Source organism: Corylus avellana, chromosome 7 (genome assembly GCF_965113065.1).
Source record: "Corylus avellana chromosome 7, dhCorAvel1.hap1.2, whole genome shotgun sequence".
NCBI lineage: Eukaryota > Viridiplantae > Streptophyta > Magnoliopsida > Fagales > Betulaceae > Corylus > Corylus avellana.
In genome coordinates, this window is record NC_142496.1 from 4,780,137 (window position 1) to 4,798,155 (window position 18,019).

The 18,019-nt window shown below is 33.8% G+C and overlaps 2 protein-coding genes across 3 annotated transcripts; one reads left to right on the forward strand and one right to left on the reverse strand.

The window, feature by feature from the left end:
• Positions 1 to 3,676: 3,676 nt before the first annotated feature.
• On the reverse strand, positions 3,677 to 8,851 carry LOC132184885 (transcription repressor KAN1). Of its 2 annotated transcripts, none has more exons than XM_059598671.2 (5): positions 8,604 to 8,851; positions 8,389 to 8,465; positions 7,997 to 8,042; positions 7,528 to 7,597; positions 3,677 to 3,882 (listed from the first exon to the last, which is right to left on the reverse strand). In XM_059598671.2, exons 1-5 carry the CDS (start codon positions 8,767 to 8,769, stop codon positions 3,873 to 3,875), a joined length of 369 nt encoding a protein of 122 aa, XP_059454654.2. In that variant the 5' UTR covers positions 8,770 to 8,851; the 3' UTR covers positions 3,677 to 3,872. The 2 variants fall into 2 exon arrangements, with proteins under 2 accessions (XP_059454654.2, XP_059454653.2); XM_059598670.2 differs by lacking the exon at positions 3,677 to 3,882 and adding an exon at positions 4,936 to 5,312.
• Positions 8,852 to 13,780: 4,929 nt separating this feature from the next.
• LOC132184493 (purple acid phosphatase 17) lies at positions 13,781 to 16,021 on the forward strand. The gene is made up of 7 exons (XM_059598143.2): positions 13,781 to 14,145; positions 14,368 to 14,524; positions 14,639 to 14,746; positions 14,874 to 15,001; positions 15,228 to 15,356; positions 15,473 to 15,540; positions 15,620 to 16,021. The coding sequence occupies exons 1-7, from the start codon at positions 13,951 to 13,953 to the stop codon at positions 15,831 to 15,833; spliced, it is 999 nt and encodes a 332-aa protein (XP_059454126.1). The 5' UTR covers positions 13,781 to 13,950; the 3' UTR covers positions 15,834 to 16,021.
• Positions 16,022 to 18,019: the final 1,998 nt, after the last annotated feature.

Below are 18,019 nucleotides of genomic sequence, written 5' to 3' on the forward strand. Positions count from 1 at the left end.
ATATATTTATTTTCTTGTAGTTGCTAAATTAACATGACTAATTTTTGGAACAATCAAGCAACAGTCCAAAACAGGAAAGCTTTCCTTAGTAATTAACTATTTAAGTTATTTCTTTGAAATGGTCTATTGAAAGTTCTCAAAAAAAAAAAAATTGAATAGTTCAGATAAAAATTAATGTTATTATGGCCGGCCAAGATGGTAAAATGTGAGGAAAATGCTACATTCGCCTCAGTAATTTGGAAAAATATTTGGCGAGCTGCTACAATGCTCACCTCTCACCATTGTTACTCACCAAATGTAAACCCAAGTATTTTTTTAATCTCTAACATTCTCTCTCATCTCCATATTAAAAAAAAATCTTGAGAAAAAATTTTAAAAATAGAATAGTAAAATTCAATAGCTAAAACACAGAATCGAATGTAAGTAATTTGAAAAAGTTGATAACTAAAATAGAAAACATATTTACTACAGTGGATACGAGTGCTCTTGTTTCACTTGAATTTATTTTTATCAAGCAAATGCATCCATATTATATAATGGCTTTACCAAAGAAAAAGGGTCTCTTTTGCTAACACATTCTCTTTTTCCCTTTTCCTTTCTATATATATATATATATAAAAAAAAAAAAAAAAAAAAAAAGACATTTTCTAGCAGACCACCAAAAGAAGACAATCAAAGCAACTCAAGATGTTTACTTTGTGCCTACAGTGTACTCAAATCCATTTCCAGTTCAATCAGTGCTTCTATTTCCAGTTGTGTTACTCTCTTTCTCTTTCACACACACAAAGAAATGCGCAGATTCCAAGGGAATAGTAAGAGGTAGTACAAAAGAGATGAGTGAGAAATGATTTAGCAATCGATTGCTTTATGATTGAAAGAGAGTAGAGGAGAAAGAAAAGCTTTTCTGCAACAATTCCAACCATCTTTTTTGACACAAAAAAAGAAGCCCTAGTTGGCTACGATGATAGCCCCTCATGTCTTGCTTTATGGTGAAATGGGTGGTTTTGCTTTGCCTTTATTTGGGATTTTAAGTTTTTATTTGACTTTTTGTTCCTTTTCCCTCTTAGCCCGAGGCAAAGGGCCACCGCCCCAAAAAGAGAGAAGAGAGAGAGTTAAAACTTAAATGTAAAAACTGGTTGTGGTGACTGAGCTCTCACATCACATGGAATACTGAAGAAAGGGTTTAATTAGTTGGAGAAGACTTCTTTGGCTTCTCCTGTGCTCTCCCCCTATTTGCTTCTTTAAAAGCCTAACATGATGAGGGATGTTTGTTCATAAGAACATCACTAATTAGTTTTTTAAAATTTAGCTAAATTTTAGTTAAAAAAATTACTTTTTACAAGCACCAAATATTAAGCTATTTAAATATTAATTTACTTTAATTAAATAAGAAAAAAAAAAGACTTTTAAGTTCACATATGGAGAGAGAAAACAATGAAAATAATAAAATAATGAATGACTAAAGAAAAATAAGAAACTTCACTTTTGACCTATGAATTACCACTTATTTTGATATACTTTCTCAAATTTTAAAACCTTTCAATTTGGACCCCTGAACTTTTAATTGCAGTCAATTTGAACTTCTTTATCAATTTATACCGTTAAAACCTCTAAAAAGACAAAATTACCCTTCAATTTTCTTTTTATTAAAAAAGAAAAAAATTGAAGAAATTTTTTTTGAAAAAAATGGGTCACATGGTGGCCCAACCATTGGTCACCTTGTGATTTTTTTTTTATAATATATATATATATATATATATATATATATATATATTAATTTTTAATTTGAAATTAAGGGTAAATTTGAAATTTTATAAAAAAAATCAGGAGTATAAATGTTATTGTCTAACTTTTAACGTTTAAAATCTGACGGAGTAGTTCAAATTAACTGTAATTGAAAGTTTTCAAGGTCCAAATTGAGAGGTTTTGAAGTTTGAGGAGGGCATGTCAAAACGGGTGATAATTCATGAGTCAAAAATGAAGTTTTTCCAAAGAAAAACTAGCATAAATATGTTGAGAGATTCTGACAAAAACTAAATTGGGGAGAAATGATGGAGAGTTTGATAAATTAGAGCTTTCTAGACTATTCTCTAAATTTTGGCTAAAAACACATAATAAAGAGCTCATTGGTGATGCTCTGACACACGTACAACTCATTTAGGCAAATATATAGTGCTAAATTTCAAGACCACTTTTGTAATATATATAAGCATTTTCAGCCAAAGAACGAAAACAAATCATACAAATTAAGTTTGTGGCATACCAGATGGCTGGCTTGACCCTTTTAGCCCAATCTAGGCTGAACTATTGAGCCCAATCAGCCCATTGGCTCGATTTTTGAAGCATTTAAATCCAAACGAATCATTAGATACACCATCAATATCATGGAAAATATGTATTATGAATATTATGATCATTTGAAGAAATGGAGAGGGATCCTTCTTCTTCTTCTTCTCCTCCTGTGATGTGACTCATGTCGCCATTGGTTGTGTCATCTGCATGTGGGTTTGTGAAGTTTTGTTTTCTTTTCTCACTTCAATTCAAGTAGATATATGTTATTGCTGGCTAATTTAATGCATCGTATAAAGCATTGATTGGTCTCCGGGAGGTGACATGATATATCACGTGGAGTCAATCGTGCTGTAATGGAACAGCTGGTGTGGTGAGATCAAGTGGCTTCCTGCCTAGCTCTATATATACATCATCGGCGAATGAAAGAGTCTGTGTGCTGCCGGCCGGCCGATCCCATTTCTGTCGGAGGAGTTCAAAATTACACTTCTTAATTGATGAAGATGATGGATCTGGTGGATGAAAGGGTCATATTGAGTGTCTTTATATATATATATTGGTTTTCTGTTTTTTAATAATTTTCATAATATTTTATATGTTCGATTGGAAAAATTAGATTTAACCGCTCAAAGTATAACCACTTTTACCTTTTAACTTTTAAAGTTTAAAAAGTGACATTCAATCCGACCCTTTAATAATTAAATTGTGGCAAATTAGTCACTCCGTTAACTTTTTTGTCTTTTAATTAGGACCAATTACGTGCAACACACATGATTTTTAACTACCTAAATTCCTAAAAATGTATTGAAAATATAATAATAATAATAATAAAGAATAGGGAATGGCTCAACCCCCTATGACTGGTGTTGGGGTTGGGGTGACTAAGCCACCCCAAATGTGTTGAGGGTTGTTTCAGTCACCCCATTCCCCCATTTGGGGTGGTATTAATTGAGCCACATTTTTTTTTTTTTTTATATTGTATTTAACTTTCTTCTTTTTTTAATAAAAAAGAAAGAATTTTTATTTTTTTAAACGTTTTACCCTCTGGTGCATTTTTGAGAGGATGGCTAAAAGTCATGTGCGATCATTTTTTTTTTTTAACTTTTTCGACATGCTCACAAAAGGGGAAAAAAGGGAGGAAGGAGATTCAATTTAGAGACTTCTGCTTTATGAAGTGTGGTTTTTAACCGATTGAAACTGATTGAGCTATTCCTTAAAGATGACTGACATTCGATCTAAAAGGACGGAAACAATTAGGAGGGAATAAGTTGTCACAATTTGACAGTTTGTAACTTTGTACAAGCTGAACATAATTTTTTGAACTTTATTTAATTGGAAGCTAAAACGCAAAAGTTGTCATAGTTGGGGTCAAGTGTATTTAAAGTTGGCTGCACGTGCAGACCTGCACCATTTAATTAGGACTCTTTATGTCTTTATATTTATATTACATATGAAATCACAACCGAGGAATTGAAGAAGAATTAATGTAGCACGTGGTGTTGGGCACTATCCACACCAACTCAATCCCATTTACGTCTAAAACATAGGCATCTCCCAACCTTTTAATCAAAATGTGTATTTGTTCACATCTTCCTGCAAATTTAAAAAGGGGGAAGAAAAGCACTTAAGAGTTTTACAAAGAAATTCACAAAGCACATTGTGCAATATAGAGATAATGTATTATGCTTTGCTTATATAAAGAGCATAAAAGGAAAAGGAAAATGCCATGTCCAAGAGTGAACATTGGTTAGAAATGCTCAATGTTGCTGGTTTTTCATTGGAAGGGGGAAAGAGAGGGGGGTTGTTTCTTCTATCTACACAGAAATATTTGCTTTTGGGTAGTTTCTTAGGATACGAATTCTTGTTTACAGGGGCCTATCAACACACACTTCAACAGCATTTAGTACTGTGGCAGGAGTCCCATTTTAGAAATTAAGAGAAGCTAGCATCTTAGACAAAATATGCTAAAAATTAAAAACTATTATCACTTCACCACAAAAAAGAAAAAAAGAAAAAGGAAGGTGTGTTTGTGGCTTTCTTAAATGTTAGGAATCACATAATAAATACTAAGAAATATGATCCTAACATTTCCTAGCATATTCTTTGTATATGCAACGATGTCCATGCGCTAGCAAAATTAAAACTTTAATGTCATATGCTCATTCGTCAGGAAAATTAAAATTTTACGGCACATGCTCATGTGCTTTAATGGCACGCGCTAGGAAGATGCACTCTTCTTGGCACATGCCCCCTGGAAGATGCATTATTGCTGGCACAAGAGCATGCGCCAGGCCAAGAGGAGTTCATCTTCCTAGCACATGGGGCATTCGCAAGGAAGAGTTCATTTTCTTGGCACAAAGGGCATGCGCTAAGAAATTATATTTCTCAGCCCTTTACCCATACGCCAATAATTTATTGGGGTCTATTTAAAAATTTTGGTTATACGAGATTCGTAACACAAGTGTATATATTTGCGATGACTTCTGTTAGTCGTTGCAGATATGGGTATATATATTAGCAAGGCAATTTAAAGTCGTCGTTGATAATTTTTTTAATTTTTTTTTTGGCCAATTCCTTTAGGACATTTGTGCTCTTACTGCATCATTGCATGATCCATTAAAAGTTGCATCACTACAACAAAACATGTGCTCAAACCAAATAATATCATTACATAGAAAGTTCATAATTAATATTGCAATAAAAAGTTGTCATCACAACACAGTCTCTAAACAAAACATGTAAGTTTCTTACCCATTCACCCTCACACTCATCACAAAAACACCCTTACACTAGCTAGAAAACCTAGATAGCTACATTGTGGCATCAACCCACATCAGCATAACACTGTATTCAGCAAATTAAAATAATATTATAGACTGCCCCCTCACATTCCAACAACAAATTGAGGGACCCTAGCTAAGTCAGCGACAAGCTCGATCGTCGGCTATAGCTAGCTGTTGATTTCAAGTCTTACTGCTTAATTGGTTGATGATCAAAGTTTAGATAGTATTGGAATACCACCTCTGCTGATCCATACACAACAATGTACAAATTTGGAATTATTTGTTGGCCAAAAAGAATAAAAAGGACAAATTAATAATCATATCCAAGACAAAAGAAGTATAGGACTCATATTGGGTGGGTGAATTGTGAAGGCGTTACATGGGTTTTAAGTCCTATATTAATTACTTATATTAAGTGAAATTAGGTTATCTAAGTGATTTTAAAGCATTCTAATTATAACATTGACTTGCCCTTTTAAAGTATTACATTTATGTAGCTCATGTTGCTTCCCTGTGTTTTGACAATGAATTAGGTAGCATGCACTAACGCTTAATTATTTAAGATGAAAGTAATAAGATGGTTAGTAGACTATCTAGAACAGTAGTGACTGCCAAAATCTTTGTTTCAAAAGATGGTTTCAATAATATTTAGCTGAAAAACAAGAAGTCCACAAAGAACACACATGCATATATGGACAGATGAACAAGTACAAAAAAAGAAAAAAAGAAAAAAATGCATGAATCAACCAAAAGATTTGGCTCGATAATGTTCAGGTCTTTATAGATTTTCTTCTTTAAGTAGGCTAAGGGACGTGACTAGACATGTTACACATCATTCTCTCAACCATCTTTTATATAAATTAATCATTAGATTTGTAGACTTACAAATTTAATGGTGAATTCATTTATTTATTTTATAAAGATAGAGATGAGACTCACAAATTTAATGGTGAATTCATTCATTTATTTACATTCATTTTTGCATGGTGACGTGCGACCCACTTTCAGCACGTCACCCCTTGAGAGTGACGTTTAAAGAGTGACATGTCACATCGTCACTCTTATAAGGAGTGACCTTTTTATTTTTTTGCATGTCACCCCTAGGTGTTACGTTTTAAAAAATCCTTACTATTGAAACGTCACAAAATCATTGTTTTTTTATTGTAGTGAATAATGAATTTTATCATTTGTGGGGACGTGTACATTCTAATGAACTATTCAGACTAAAAGGACAGTATGACCCATGGAAGGATTTTCACAAATGCCATTTGGGTTATTATCAGCTTAATTATATATAGGGGATGGTATATGCAATTTTTTAACTGTTGCGGTTAATGTAATAAAATAATTTTTAGGAGAAACTTCACTAAGGCCCCTGAACTTCCGGCCGATTTTGCAGACCCCCCCTGAACATCAAAAACTCTCATTTTGGACCCTTAAACTTCTATTTTCTCTCACTTTAGACCCATCTGTTAGTTTTCAATGTTAAATGCCCATTATACCCCTACTCAGCCCACTTGAAATTTCGAAAATGCCCAAAACTACAGCACCCACCCCAGCCCAAAACGACACCGTTATGGGCATTAAATATTTTTATTTTATTTATTTATTTTTTATTTTTTTAAAAAAAATAGGGGGAAAAAAGGGGGAGAATGATCGGGCTTGGCCAAAATGGGGTGGCCGGACCACCCCATTTTTGGCCAAGGGGGTGGCTGGAGCCACCCCCTGGCCGATCTGGGGGTGGTCGAACCACCCCCATGGCCGCCGTATGGGGTGGCCGAAACCACCCCCAGCCCCTTGGGGGTGGTCCAGCCACCCCAAATGCACTGATCCCCCCTTTTTTTTGTTTTTGTCAAGGGGGTGGCCGGACCACCCCCTTGGCCATGGGGGTGGTCGAACCACCCCCAGATCGGCTAAGGGGTGGCTGGAGCCACCCCGATATTACTCCTTTTTTTTTTTCTTTTTTTTTTTTTTAAAAAAAATATTTTGCTTTGAAAATAAAAAAATAATAATAATAATAATAATGCTCAAAACGACGTCATTTTGGGCTGGGTGAGTTGTAATTTTTAGGAATCCAAAACAGTGTAGTTTTAACGAGGGATATAATGAGTATAAAAAAGTCAAACCTTTAAATCTAATGTTGAAAACTGACGGAGGGGTCCAAAGTGAGAGAAAATGGAAGTTTAAGGATCTAAAATGAGAGTTTTTGAAGTTCAGGGGGGGTCTGCAAAATCGGCCGGAAGTTCGGGGGCCTTAGTGAAGTTTCCCCTAATTTTTATCACTTGAAATTGATTTAAAAAGTGGTGGATTCTTGCCTTCTTTTTATTCCAATTCAGTTCTTTAAATTTTCTTCTAATGTTAAATCATATATATGCTAGGTTAAATTATCAATTTTTCAAATCGAGTTTAATTAATATTCTAAAAATTGAGTTTAAACAGATTCAGAGTTAATTACCTTTTTGAACAGTTGTCGTTTTGATGTGGAGCTGGTGTTGTGCTCAAGAAATCTTCATCTCCAGATCCATCTGATATATACAATTAAGCCTCCAAAGATTAGGTCAATTAAGATCGTAATATGCATTCAAATGAATTCTTTTTACTTAATTAATTTGGAGTTCTCTTACGTCTTATAAATTGCATTTTAATTAATCACATGTATATATGTTGACACTTGAACTAATATTCTACATCTCACACAGAAAAAGAACCAAGTTACAAAAGCTTTAAATGTGGAAGCTTTAATATTTATTAAACATGTCCTCTATTGGTGCATGCATATATATATATATATGTACGTCTGCATTTATATTTATAGCATAAAGCAAAACGATGGAGAGAATCTTTAATAATTACAACTTGTAGCAGAAATCAGGGAATTAATAAGCAATAAAGGGGAGGAAGATGGCTAAGGCAATATGAATTACCTGAGGAAGCTGCAGGTTTCTCAGTGTTCTTGACAGTTCGATACATCTGCCAAGGAAAACCAAATATAAAACAAGAAAACAGCAATAAATAAACAGAAGTAAAAAAACAATTTCTTGATGAGAGAAAATGTAATAAAATCCCAATCAACAAAAAAAAGACAAACAAATAAGATGCTTTGCTTTCTGGAATTTGTTTGGTTTCTTTAATGAAAAATGCTGTTTTTCCCACGAGGTTGATGTTTGGTAAGTTCAGTAATTGCTTCTATTATTGAGAAATGATGGCTACTTTTTCTCTCTCTCTGTCTCTCTGTCTCTCTAAAGTAGTCAGCACTTGGGAAGACAAAGAGAGAGAGAGAGAGAGAGAGAGAGAGATGAGTGTTTTTCAGCTGCACCTGTAAATGGCTCTTGACATGAGCAAGAGTTAGATCTTTGACATCCATTAGCTCTAAAACTGACCTTGGAGTAGCCCCTAAAAACCCAACAACACAAGCAGCTATTAAAAGAATACTTCAAGAAGAAAATCCTTGCAGGTTAAGAAAATAGAAGAAAATCTAGCAAAACAAGTAGTACTAGAGAGAGAGAGAGAGAGAGAGAGAGAGAGAGATACTTTCATGGCCACCAAGGAGTTCTACAGCACGGACAAAACGGGCATGAAGAGTGGTTGTCCAACGCATTCTTGGTGCCCTCATATTCCTCCTACTCCTTGATCTCATAAACCCATTTGACAAATCCGAGGCCCCAACCCCATATCCATATTGCTGTGAAACAGGCATCCTCAGGAAGAGAGAGAGAGAAAGAGATGTTTGATGTTGTAAATAAACAATTGAAAAGAAAAAAAAAAAAACTATGCAATAGATTGGGAAGGAGAAAAATTTTGGTATGTGTTCTTCCTACCTCGAGAGTATATATATAGCAAAAGAGTAAGGGTAAAAACAATAGTTTTACCCTACAATTATTTCACCATAACAATTATTATTAATTTTATAACATTCTCAGTATTTTGGTTCATTTAGTTTGTTTATTTTCTTCCTTAATATTTTAGGGTTTACTTGCTGAAATATTGTTTCATATATCAAAAAATTAAAATATTAACAAACATCTTTCTTCGCAAACACAGTAAAAAAAATTAAAATTCTCTTTTACTTTCATGTCGCATCAACACATACACTTTTACGGCCCAAAAAAACAAACTCTTAGAAATAATTATCAAACACTATTAATTTGTAACATTTCACTTATTCAAAGATTAGTTTAGCTCTGAAAAGAAAAGGAACTCGAAGGGTTAATAAAAATTAATTACTTAATTGAATAAATTAAGTAAATGCATCAATATTATATAATGGATTTAACAAAGCAATCCAGTTCAATTAGTTTATCCAGTTCTGTGTTACTCACAATTCCGAGGTAACAGTGAGGTAGTACAGAATTTAATTTCTTCATTTCATTTTCATGCTGCTGTTTTCACTATGGATTTGTTATTGAGAGCCGACCATGAGATCTTTTGTTACAATTCCAAGGTAAACCCCTCTTTGTTTAATGGATTGAAGTATTTTAAAAAAGAAGAGAGATAGAGTGAGAAATGATTTTGCAATCAATTGCTTTATGATTGAAAGAGAGTATAGAGAAAGAAGAGAGAAGCTTTTGCAACAATTCCAACATCTTTTTCACACACAAAAAGAAGAGCTGGTTAGGTACGATGAGATAATAATGTCTTGCTTTATGTTGAAATGGGTGGTTTTTTGCTTTGCCTTTATTTGGGATTTTAAAGTTTTTATTGACTTTTTGCTTCTTTTCCCTCTTTTAACCCGACTCAAAACTCAAAAAGAGCCACCGTCCAGAGGAGGCAGAGAGAGTTAAATGTAAAACTGGTTAATGACTGAGCTTTCACATCACATGGAATACTGAGAACCAAACCAAATTACAATAATGCTCGCCTTCAATTTTTTCAATTTAAGAGCATTTTCAGTAGTAGTATCTAACTAAATTATATAATTTTACTTTAATTTTTTTTTCTTAATACTCTTTAACAGATTTTTTATTTTTTATTTTTCTTATTTTATTATATTTTTGCAACATGCAGATTCAACTCTTTTCCATCTACCCATTTGGGCGTTGTAGAGGACCAACTCCTCCATTTAATCGGTCATGGACTCATGGCAGAACACCAACATTTTTCGTACAAATACAAAGGTTTCATATTATCTCTCTATTTTCCATTCAAATCTCAAAATCAAAAATCCCATAAGTTTTTTTTAGGTTCCGTTTATTTCGGCGTAAATTTTTTTTATTCTGCCTCTTTAATCTGCTAGTTTTACACTTCATTGAAGCTTTACTGGCTCTAGAAAAAATCCAATTAAGCTTTTGTTTTTCTTTCTTTGTTCCTGGGTTTTGCATTCCAAGTCTTAGTTTTTCTTGTCTTGGATTTATCAAAAAAAATTGAACTTTTTATAGTGATTAATTAATTTAGATTAACGAAAAATACACGTTTTTTTGTTTTTTTATTTTTTTATGATCACTTATAAAAAATCAATTTCATTGAGAATCCACAAGTTTTGTGGATAAATAATACTACTACACCTACAACTTTTTTATAACTTGTTGAGATGTGTCAGCATGTGATTAGAGCTACATCAACCACTAAAAAAAATTAACACTCTCTAATTACATATTGATAACACGTGTCAACCAATTGTAAAGGATTTCTAGGTCTAGCGTTTTTCTTTAAGGACAAACGTTGTAGGCCTAAGAATTTCTTAATTACAACCCAATTTAAACGAAAACTTTGATACGACAGACCCATCTTCGTTACGTATTCTTGCTACCAAAGGATCTGATCACACAATCATCCTATTTTTAAGCATGAGATTTCTCAACAAAGTAAAGTAATGAGTGTAGCAAAGAAGCATTTGTAGGCTATTCCTACCAAAAATTCTCCAAACTCTCAGAAATGAACCACTGCGGGATTCTCTCACGGGCAGTGTTTCGGCCCAGGTTCTGTAGGCTGACTTGACACTTCCAGCCCAATCAGCCCATTGGGTGGACTTTGAAGAATTATTAGATATACCATGAATTACATAAAAACATTTTGCATGCCCGACCCGGTCCACTTGATAGGATATCGACCGATACCTTTGGTCAAACAATACGGCTCGAGAATCGATTGGTGTGATCCGGCCCGACCTCTTATTCCGGTTTGGGGATGATTTCAAGGGCTTACACCTTTTGTTTTTGTTTTGTTTTTTTAAAATAGTTAATGTTTTCGATTTCAGCGTATGATTTGGTAAACATGATTAAAAAATAAATAAATGCCAAATAATAATAATATGGACGCATATCTATGTATCATCTATAACGAATTCAAACACAAAATTAAAGGATTATAATTAATTATATAGTCTGATTCAAATTTTTTTTTTTTTTGATATGTCCACACAGGGAAAGAGGGAGGAAGGATTTGAACTAATAATCTCCACGTCATGAGACGTGATATACAGCGGATTGAACTATCCTTTAAAAACAGTCTTATTCAAATCTTGACAGACTCGAACACGACACCCAACATAATAATTGAGAATTTTTTACATAATTTGCGAACTCGACACCAATCAATATAAAATTAAAAAATTATGATTAATTAACTTGATCAATTTAATTAAAATAATCAAGTTTTAGTTACCCTATATAATTTTAGAAAAAATACTACAATTCTTCATAGTGTTCTACTATCTAGATATTATTTTCTACTTTTATTCATAGACTGATGGGATAAGTTATTTTCTATTTTTTTTTAAAAATAATATCTACGACAAGAAAGAACACAATTATTCGAGCAAGCAAACTCAGGTGTGGGGCCCGAGAGAGTGCAATTTAGATTTGGTCTCCTAGAAGTTTGAGCCACGAATATTCTAAGGGCTCTTGAACAGGATTCGTATAATGCGTTGGCATATTCGCATATATCTCATCAATCATGCTTGTCGTTTAGGCGATGGAGTGGCAGTGGAATGAGTGGATAACCAATCAAACCCCAAACCATGTGCGCTCTGTTTCTGACTCCACAACCTCCAAAACCCTGTCGTTGAGGCCCATCAAACAAGCGGCGTATCTCTCTGCCAAACCAATTGAATTCTGCTCCATTTTTTTGCTTCTTTTTTTTTAGGTACTTTGGAAAATGTAAATTATGCTTATTTTTATAAAATGTTTGTGAAGTTTTAATAATTTCATACGGGTGAAAAATTATGGTCAAAGAAAAATAATTTTTAGGTCAATAATAAATTGGTTAATATAGGGAAAGAAAATTCCTTACCCTTCTTAAAAGGTGTAACTTATTTTTCGGAGTTTATTTCTCATTTTTCTATCATCTTCATCTCTCTAAATCTTAATATCATTTACCCCATAGAGGAATCCAACTATCGCTCCACCTCTCACCCGCCATCCCCCGTCATCGTCTCTTCCCAACCATATAGAGGATTTCAACACCACCTTCTTCCTATGGCTCGCCCTCGCCATCCCCTTTGCCTCATCATAACCTCTAAATTGTGGGTGCATTTTTGTCGAATTATTGGTGACAATAGTTGACATTAACGGTAAAATATTTTTTGTACAAACCAAATAACGAAAAATATTTTCAATATTATTTTTAAGGTCTTAACCAAAAAAAAAAAAATTATTTTCCCCCATAAAACCATTTTTTTGTCAAAACAAATGCCACCATTCATTAACCCATTTCCAAACAAATTTTATTATCTTGAACTGTCCGAAAATACATGAAAATCATTAAAAGTAAATTCAAATATGTTTATATATATATATATAAATGATTTTTTTTATTTTTTATTTTTTATAAGTGAAGTTTTTCTTTTTCTTATTTTCCCTTTAATCATCCTCAATTTCGGTGGCAGAATGGCAACCAATCAGTTATAAGGTATTAGTTATTCGGTGGGCAGCTTGCCTCTCCTATCTTTATGGTATTATTTGTTCGTTAATGTCATTTCTCTCTTTCTTCCTCTAAGGATTGGTTCACATGTTGTCGATTCTCTCTTTCTTTCTACATTTAGCACTCCTAGGTTAGGAAATGCAAGAGCCTGATGAGCAAAGATTACCACATTAGGGTGTCACCTGGTTGCACCCACATCTTTCATAAACCTCGTTACAACCAGTTTTGCTGGTAGTATTCTTGTCAACAAAGAATCTTACTGACCCAGTACGTATTCGGTTCGCTGTTAAAATTAGGTTTTTTCTTTCAGTTTTTATGTATTTGGATCGACATGATTCTTTTCTGGTTTTTGTTGCTATGATGTTATTGTTCCTCGTACCAAAAATCAAAATTGGTAATATTTTGGCTTCTTTTAATATTTTATTATTATTTAGTAGAGATATTTGTTTTAAGAAGCTTGTAATTCTCTTTGTAAAACTTTTATTTTAACATGAACAAGCCCTAGAAGAAAAAAATAATAAATAAAAACTAGAGATTTCTGATAATGTTTCATTCCTTAATCAAAACCAAAGTCCATGAGAATATATATTCCCAGTTAAACTCTTATACAGTTAGGATAATATTATCTGTAAATCATTATTTATCCTGAAATTTTAAACAAATAAAAAAAATTAATTATTTATATGAATAGTCTCTCTTATACCATAAATCCTAATGTTCAGAGAATAAATTTAAATATATAAATTAATATTTTAAAATTCTGAAATTTTCAATTTCTTTTGTCATCTTCTTGGACATAACATAGGTCCAAGGATGTCGCACAATAAAAAAACTACTCTCCCTCCCCGGCACTAACACAACTTGTTCTCGACATTGCCGACTTTTCTTGTTTATAAAAGGGCAGTGGATTTACACGTTGATGCAGAAGGCTACCTACTCTGTCTTCCATTGACCATTGTTGAAATAGTTTATTCCTTACACATTTATTCTTTGGTCTGTCTTGGATCTCCTCTGAAGAGATATGGCAATTTGGTATAAAAAATCAATGGCTCTCAGCCTTCTCTTTGCCATTGCCTTTGGCCTGTGTTTCTTCTTCACATCTGCAGAGCTTCAAAGATTCGAACACCCCACAAAGAGTGATGGATCGCTTAGCTTTTTGGTCCTTGGGGACTGGGGCCGAAGAGGGGCTTTCAACCAATCACAAGTTGCTTATCAGGTTCTAAATCTTGTGTTTTTATTTTTTATTTTTTATCTTATCTTATCTTTTTGTGAACTTTAATGCATTCAAATGTTTTGAGCAATTTGCTTATATGACAACCCACGAAAGCTTTAGTAGAAATCAAGAAGGTTTCTTTCTCTTTTGTATTTGTTGCTTTTTGGGTTGGGCAGCAGCCATAAATGTTTTCACTTCTGTGATGGTTATGATTCTTGGTTGCAGATGGGAAGGATTGGAGGGAAGCTAGACATAGATTTTGTAGTTTCCACAGGAGATAATTTCTATGATAATGGGTTGACTGGTGAAGAGGACACAGCATTTGAGGAATCATTCAGCAGAATCTACAGAGCCAAGAGCCTGCAGAAGCAGTGGTACAGCGGCAAGTACCCAACTTTGATGATTAGATGGATAAAAGAAAACCATAATTTGCTTTTCACTTATTGGCAAAGCATTGAGCAATTATTTAATTTAATTTGATTTAACTCCTATGCAGTTTTGGGAAACCATGATTATAGAGGCAATGCAGAGGCACAGTTGAGCCCTCTCCTTAGGAAAATTGATAGTAGATGGCTTTGCCTCAGATCTTTCATTGTGAATTCTGGTAATTTGCTCTTACATTCAAGCATCTCTCAATGCAGGGCTATCTATTCACATTGAAAACTTTGAAACAATGAAACCCAACCATATTAATTAGTTTTCCTCTTCATCTGCTTCTTTTTTCCTTGTAGAATTAGCTGAGATTTTATTTGTGGACACCACTCCTTTTGTCAAAGCATACTTTACTGAATCGGAGGGCCATACATATGATTGGAGGGGCATCCACTCTCGCAAGGCTTACACTGCCAACCTATTAAAGGTATATTACCGATAGTCCGTGCATGTGTGAGGCCTAACACGTAGAATATACAATTGAAATGGAAGAGATACTGTTGAGCCGGAATGTCGGGATTTGAACTTAGAATCCTTTATCTCAAAAGCTCAAGCTAATAGGAAAGAGTACATTTCATTTAATCAATACTTTTAACGCTAATACTATGTTAATGAAGATCACTCTCTATGTTCTTTATGAATATTTGTAACAGGATGTAGAATCAGTATTGAAGGAATCAACTGCAAAGTGGAAGATTGTTGTTGGTCACCATGCCATCAGAAGTGTTGGACATCATGGGGATACAAAGGAACTTAAAACCCGGCTGCTCCCAATCCTTCAGGTTAATGAAATTGTCAGAAAGCACTCTCTCTGGTCTTATAGACAATGGAAGAACAAAAAGGTTTGCAAATCTATTAATTGAATCTAAAATTTTTGAGTTTCATTGTAAAATCACAGGCCAACAATGTTGATTTTTACATGAATGGACATGACCATTGCCTTGAGCATATCAGCGACACAGACAGGTAAACAAAATGAAACTTTTGCACCATCTGTTAAAACTGTGAGCAGGGCATTTGGCTAATGATCTGAAACTTTTTGCAGCCCTATACAATTTCTAACAAGTGGAGCTGGTTCCAAGGCATGGAGGGGAGACATTAAAGGACACAACAAAGAAGGTCTAAACTTCTTCTATGATGGACAGGGTTTCATGTCTGTCCAGTTGACCCAGATGGATGCAGAGATTGTATTCTATGATGTTTTTGGCAAAATTTTGCACAGACTGAGTACCAGGAAGCACCTTCACTCATCTATATGAATTTTTTGAGTAAATGCATTGCAATCTTACCTTGTTATAGAGTTGTGTATGCCTTGGTGATTGATTAGTAGCTTCTGAATCTTTTTTCCCTTTTACCTGCCCTGAATTTAAGCATATGAATCCTCATTGTTAAGCAGCTTTTGTACAAGGATGAACTTGAACAAAACTTTGAATGGTCAATTCTGCATACACTGAAATCTTCAAAAATGCCAAGGAATACCTGTGGAAGTTATAATGGATGCCCCAATAATGGGTTGTTGAAGCTCTGCAATATCAGATGCACAATATTAGATCATTTTACCATGACTTGGCTCTTTAAATCTCTACCTTAATACTTAAGAGGTAAAATCCTAGGTTCTAAATGCCAAAGAACTTTCTGGGATGCCATACCTTCCAATTCCAGGCACTCAGAAAGCTTGGGATTCTATGAGAGAAAATAGGCAGCTCTGCTTCTGACACTGTACAAGAGAGATCAAACCCATGGTATTGTTGCCTGTGGAAGAAGGTTTACTTGCTCCTTAGATAGTTATCTCAATAAGAAAGCAACAAGGTAGATACTTCTATCAAGTTTCACTTTTGGGAACAAAATGAACACCAATCATATAAAGTATAAACAAACAAAGTAAATAATACCTAAAAAGCAGAGGATTTGAAGCATCAAATAAATAAAGCAACACCACAAGCACTCATCCTTTTGTCACTCTTTAAGGTGTAAATTCTTCGAAGGCCCCACATCAGAATGAAGCTTCAAAGTCCAAACTTTTATGTAAATAAATCACAACTGCTTCAGGGATTACCAAGTGAAAGAACCCAAAAGAGTACTGGATATCCTCTCTATCTCTGCAGGGGTGGAATGATGTAATCATAATTATTTGGTCTTACAAGAATTGTGTTAAGATTACAATAAAGAGTAGATATGTAGATCTCTAATAAGGGTAGAGTTAAAGTTACTTAAAGGAGAAACTATCAATTAAAAAAGTATGATGGTTGATTATTATCTTCAAATATTGGGTTTGTTAAAATGTCTTATTCTCTCTATGAATCTAAAAGTCAAGGTTCCCTTTACAATCTAAAGGTTTAGGTTCCGTCTACGAACCTACTCGATTTATCCTTTCAAGCGTTTTGTTACTACTGCATCTTCTCCAAATGCATCTTGTCCCACAACTCTCAGAATCTCAAACCTCCGGGCGGCCACATCCAATCTTCCCTGCACCCCTTTTAACTTGTAATATTACTCTTGAGTCTTGTCCTAATAAGAATTGTTCTGGCGGGTGTGTTCTTGTGCATTTCCTTCTCAACTATTTGTGTTGCCCTCTCATTTTACTCATCCTTATTCCTTGGTTTTTTACATATTTTTATTTATTTATTTTGATTAAAGGTAACATGTATCGTGTTATTATTGGCCGGTGTTGATATTTTACTCCGATGGTAACGAAAGTTTGGGATGGGAGTTATTACGAGGAGTTTTAAATCAATTTTTAAACCCTAGAGAGCTTATTGTAAATTGATGCGTAGACTAATTTGTAGCTCTTATTCATCCAAAAAATAATAATAATAATAATAATAACATGTGTGTTTGACATTGCGATTTTATAGACAAAAAAAATGCGATTTTAAACAAAATCATAAAAGATGAGTTGTTTGGGATTGCACTATTAAAAAATTGCGATTTTTAAAAAGCAAAAAATTTGCGTACAATTTCAAAGGCTAAACTGCGATTTTAAAGGTCAAACCAAGATACCAAATGCTTAACTACATTTTTAAAAATTACATTTTAAAATTGCACATTTTCAAATTGCACATTTTCAAATTGCACATTTTAAAATCGCACTTTTTGAAATCGCTAACTCAAACAGAGATTGAGATCCTCTAGAATTCTCTTTAAATTTGAGATACTCAAATTCATAAATCTTAGATTCTCAAATTCATAAATCTCAGCCGTCCATCTCATCTAAGAGTCTACAATAACATGTCTCATCTAAGGGTCTCAAATAAGTCATCAAAACGATTTGTCCCTTCAAAAGTGAGAAGACATAAATATCTCTCAACTATAACTAACTTGATATTATCCAGTTCAAATGAAATGGAGAGGATGTTCTCAAGCAAACATAGATTTAGTAGCTTCTTCATTAAATGTTGAAACATGGGTTAGACCTGTAGATGAAATAGACGACTGAGATTTATGA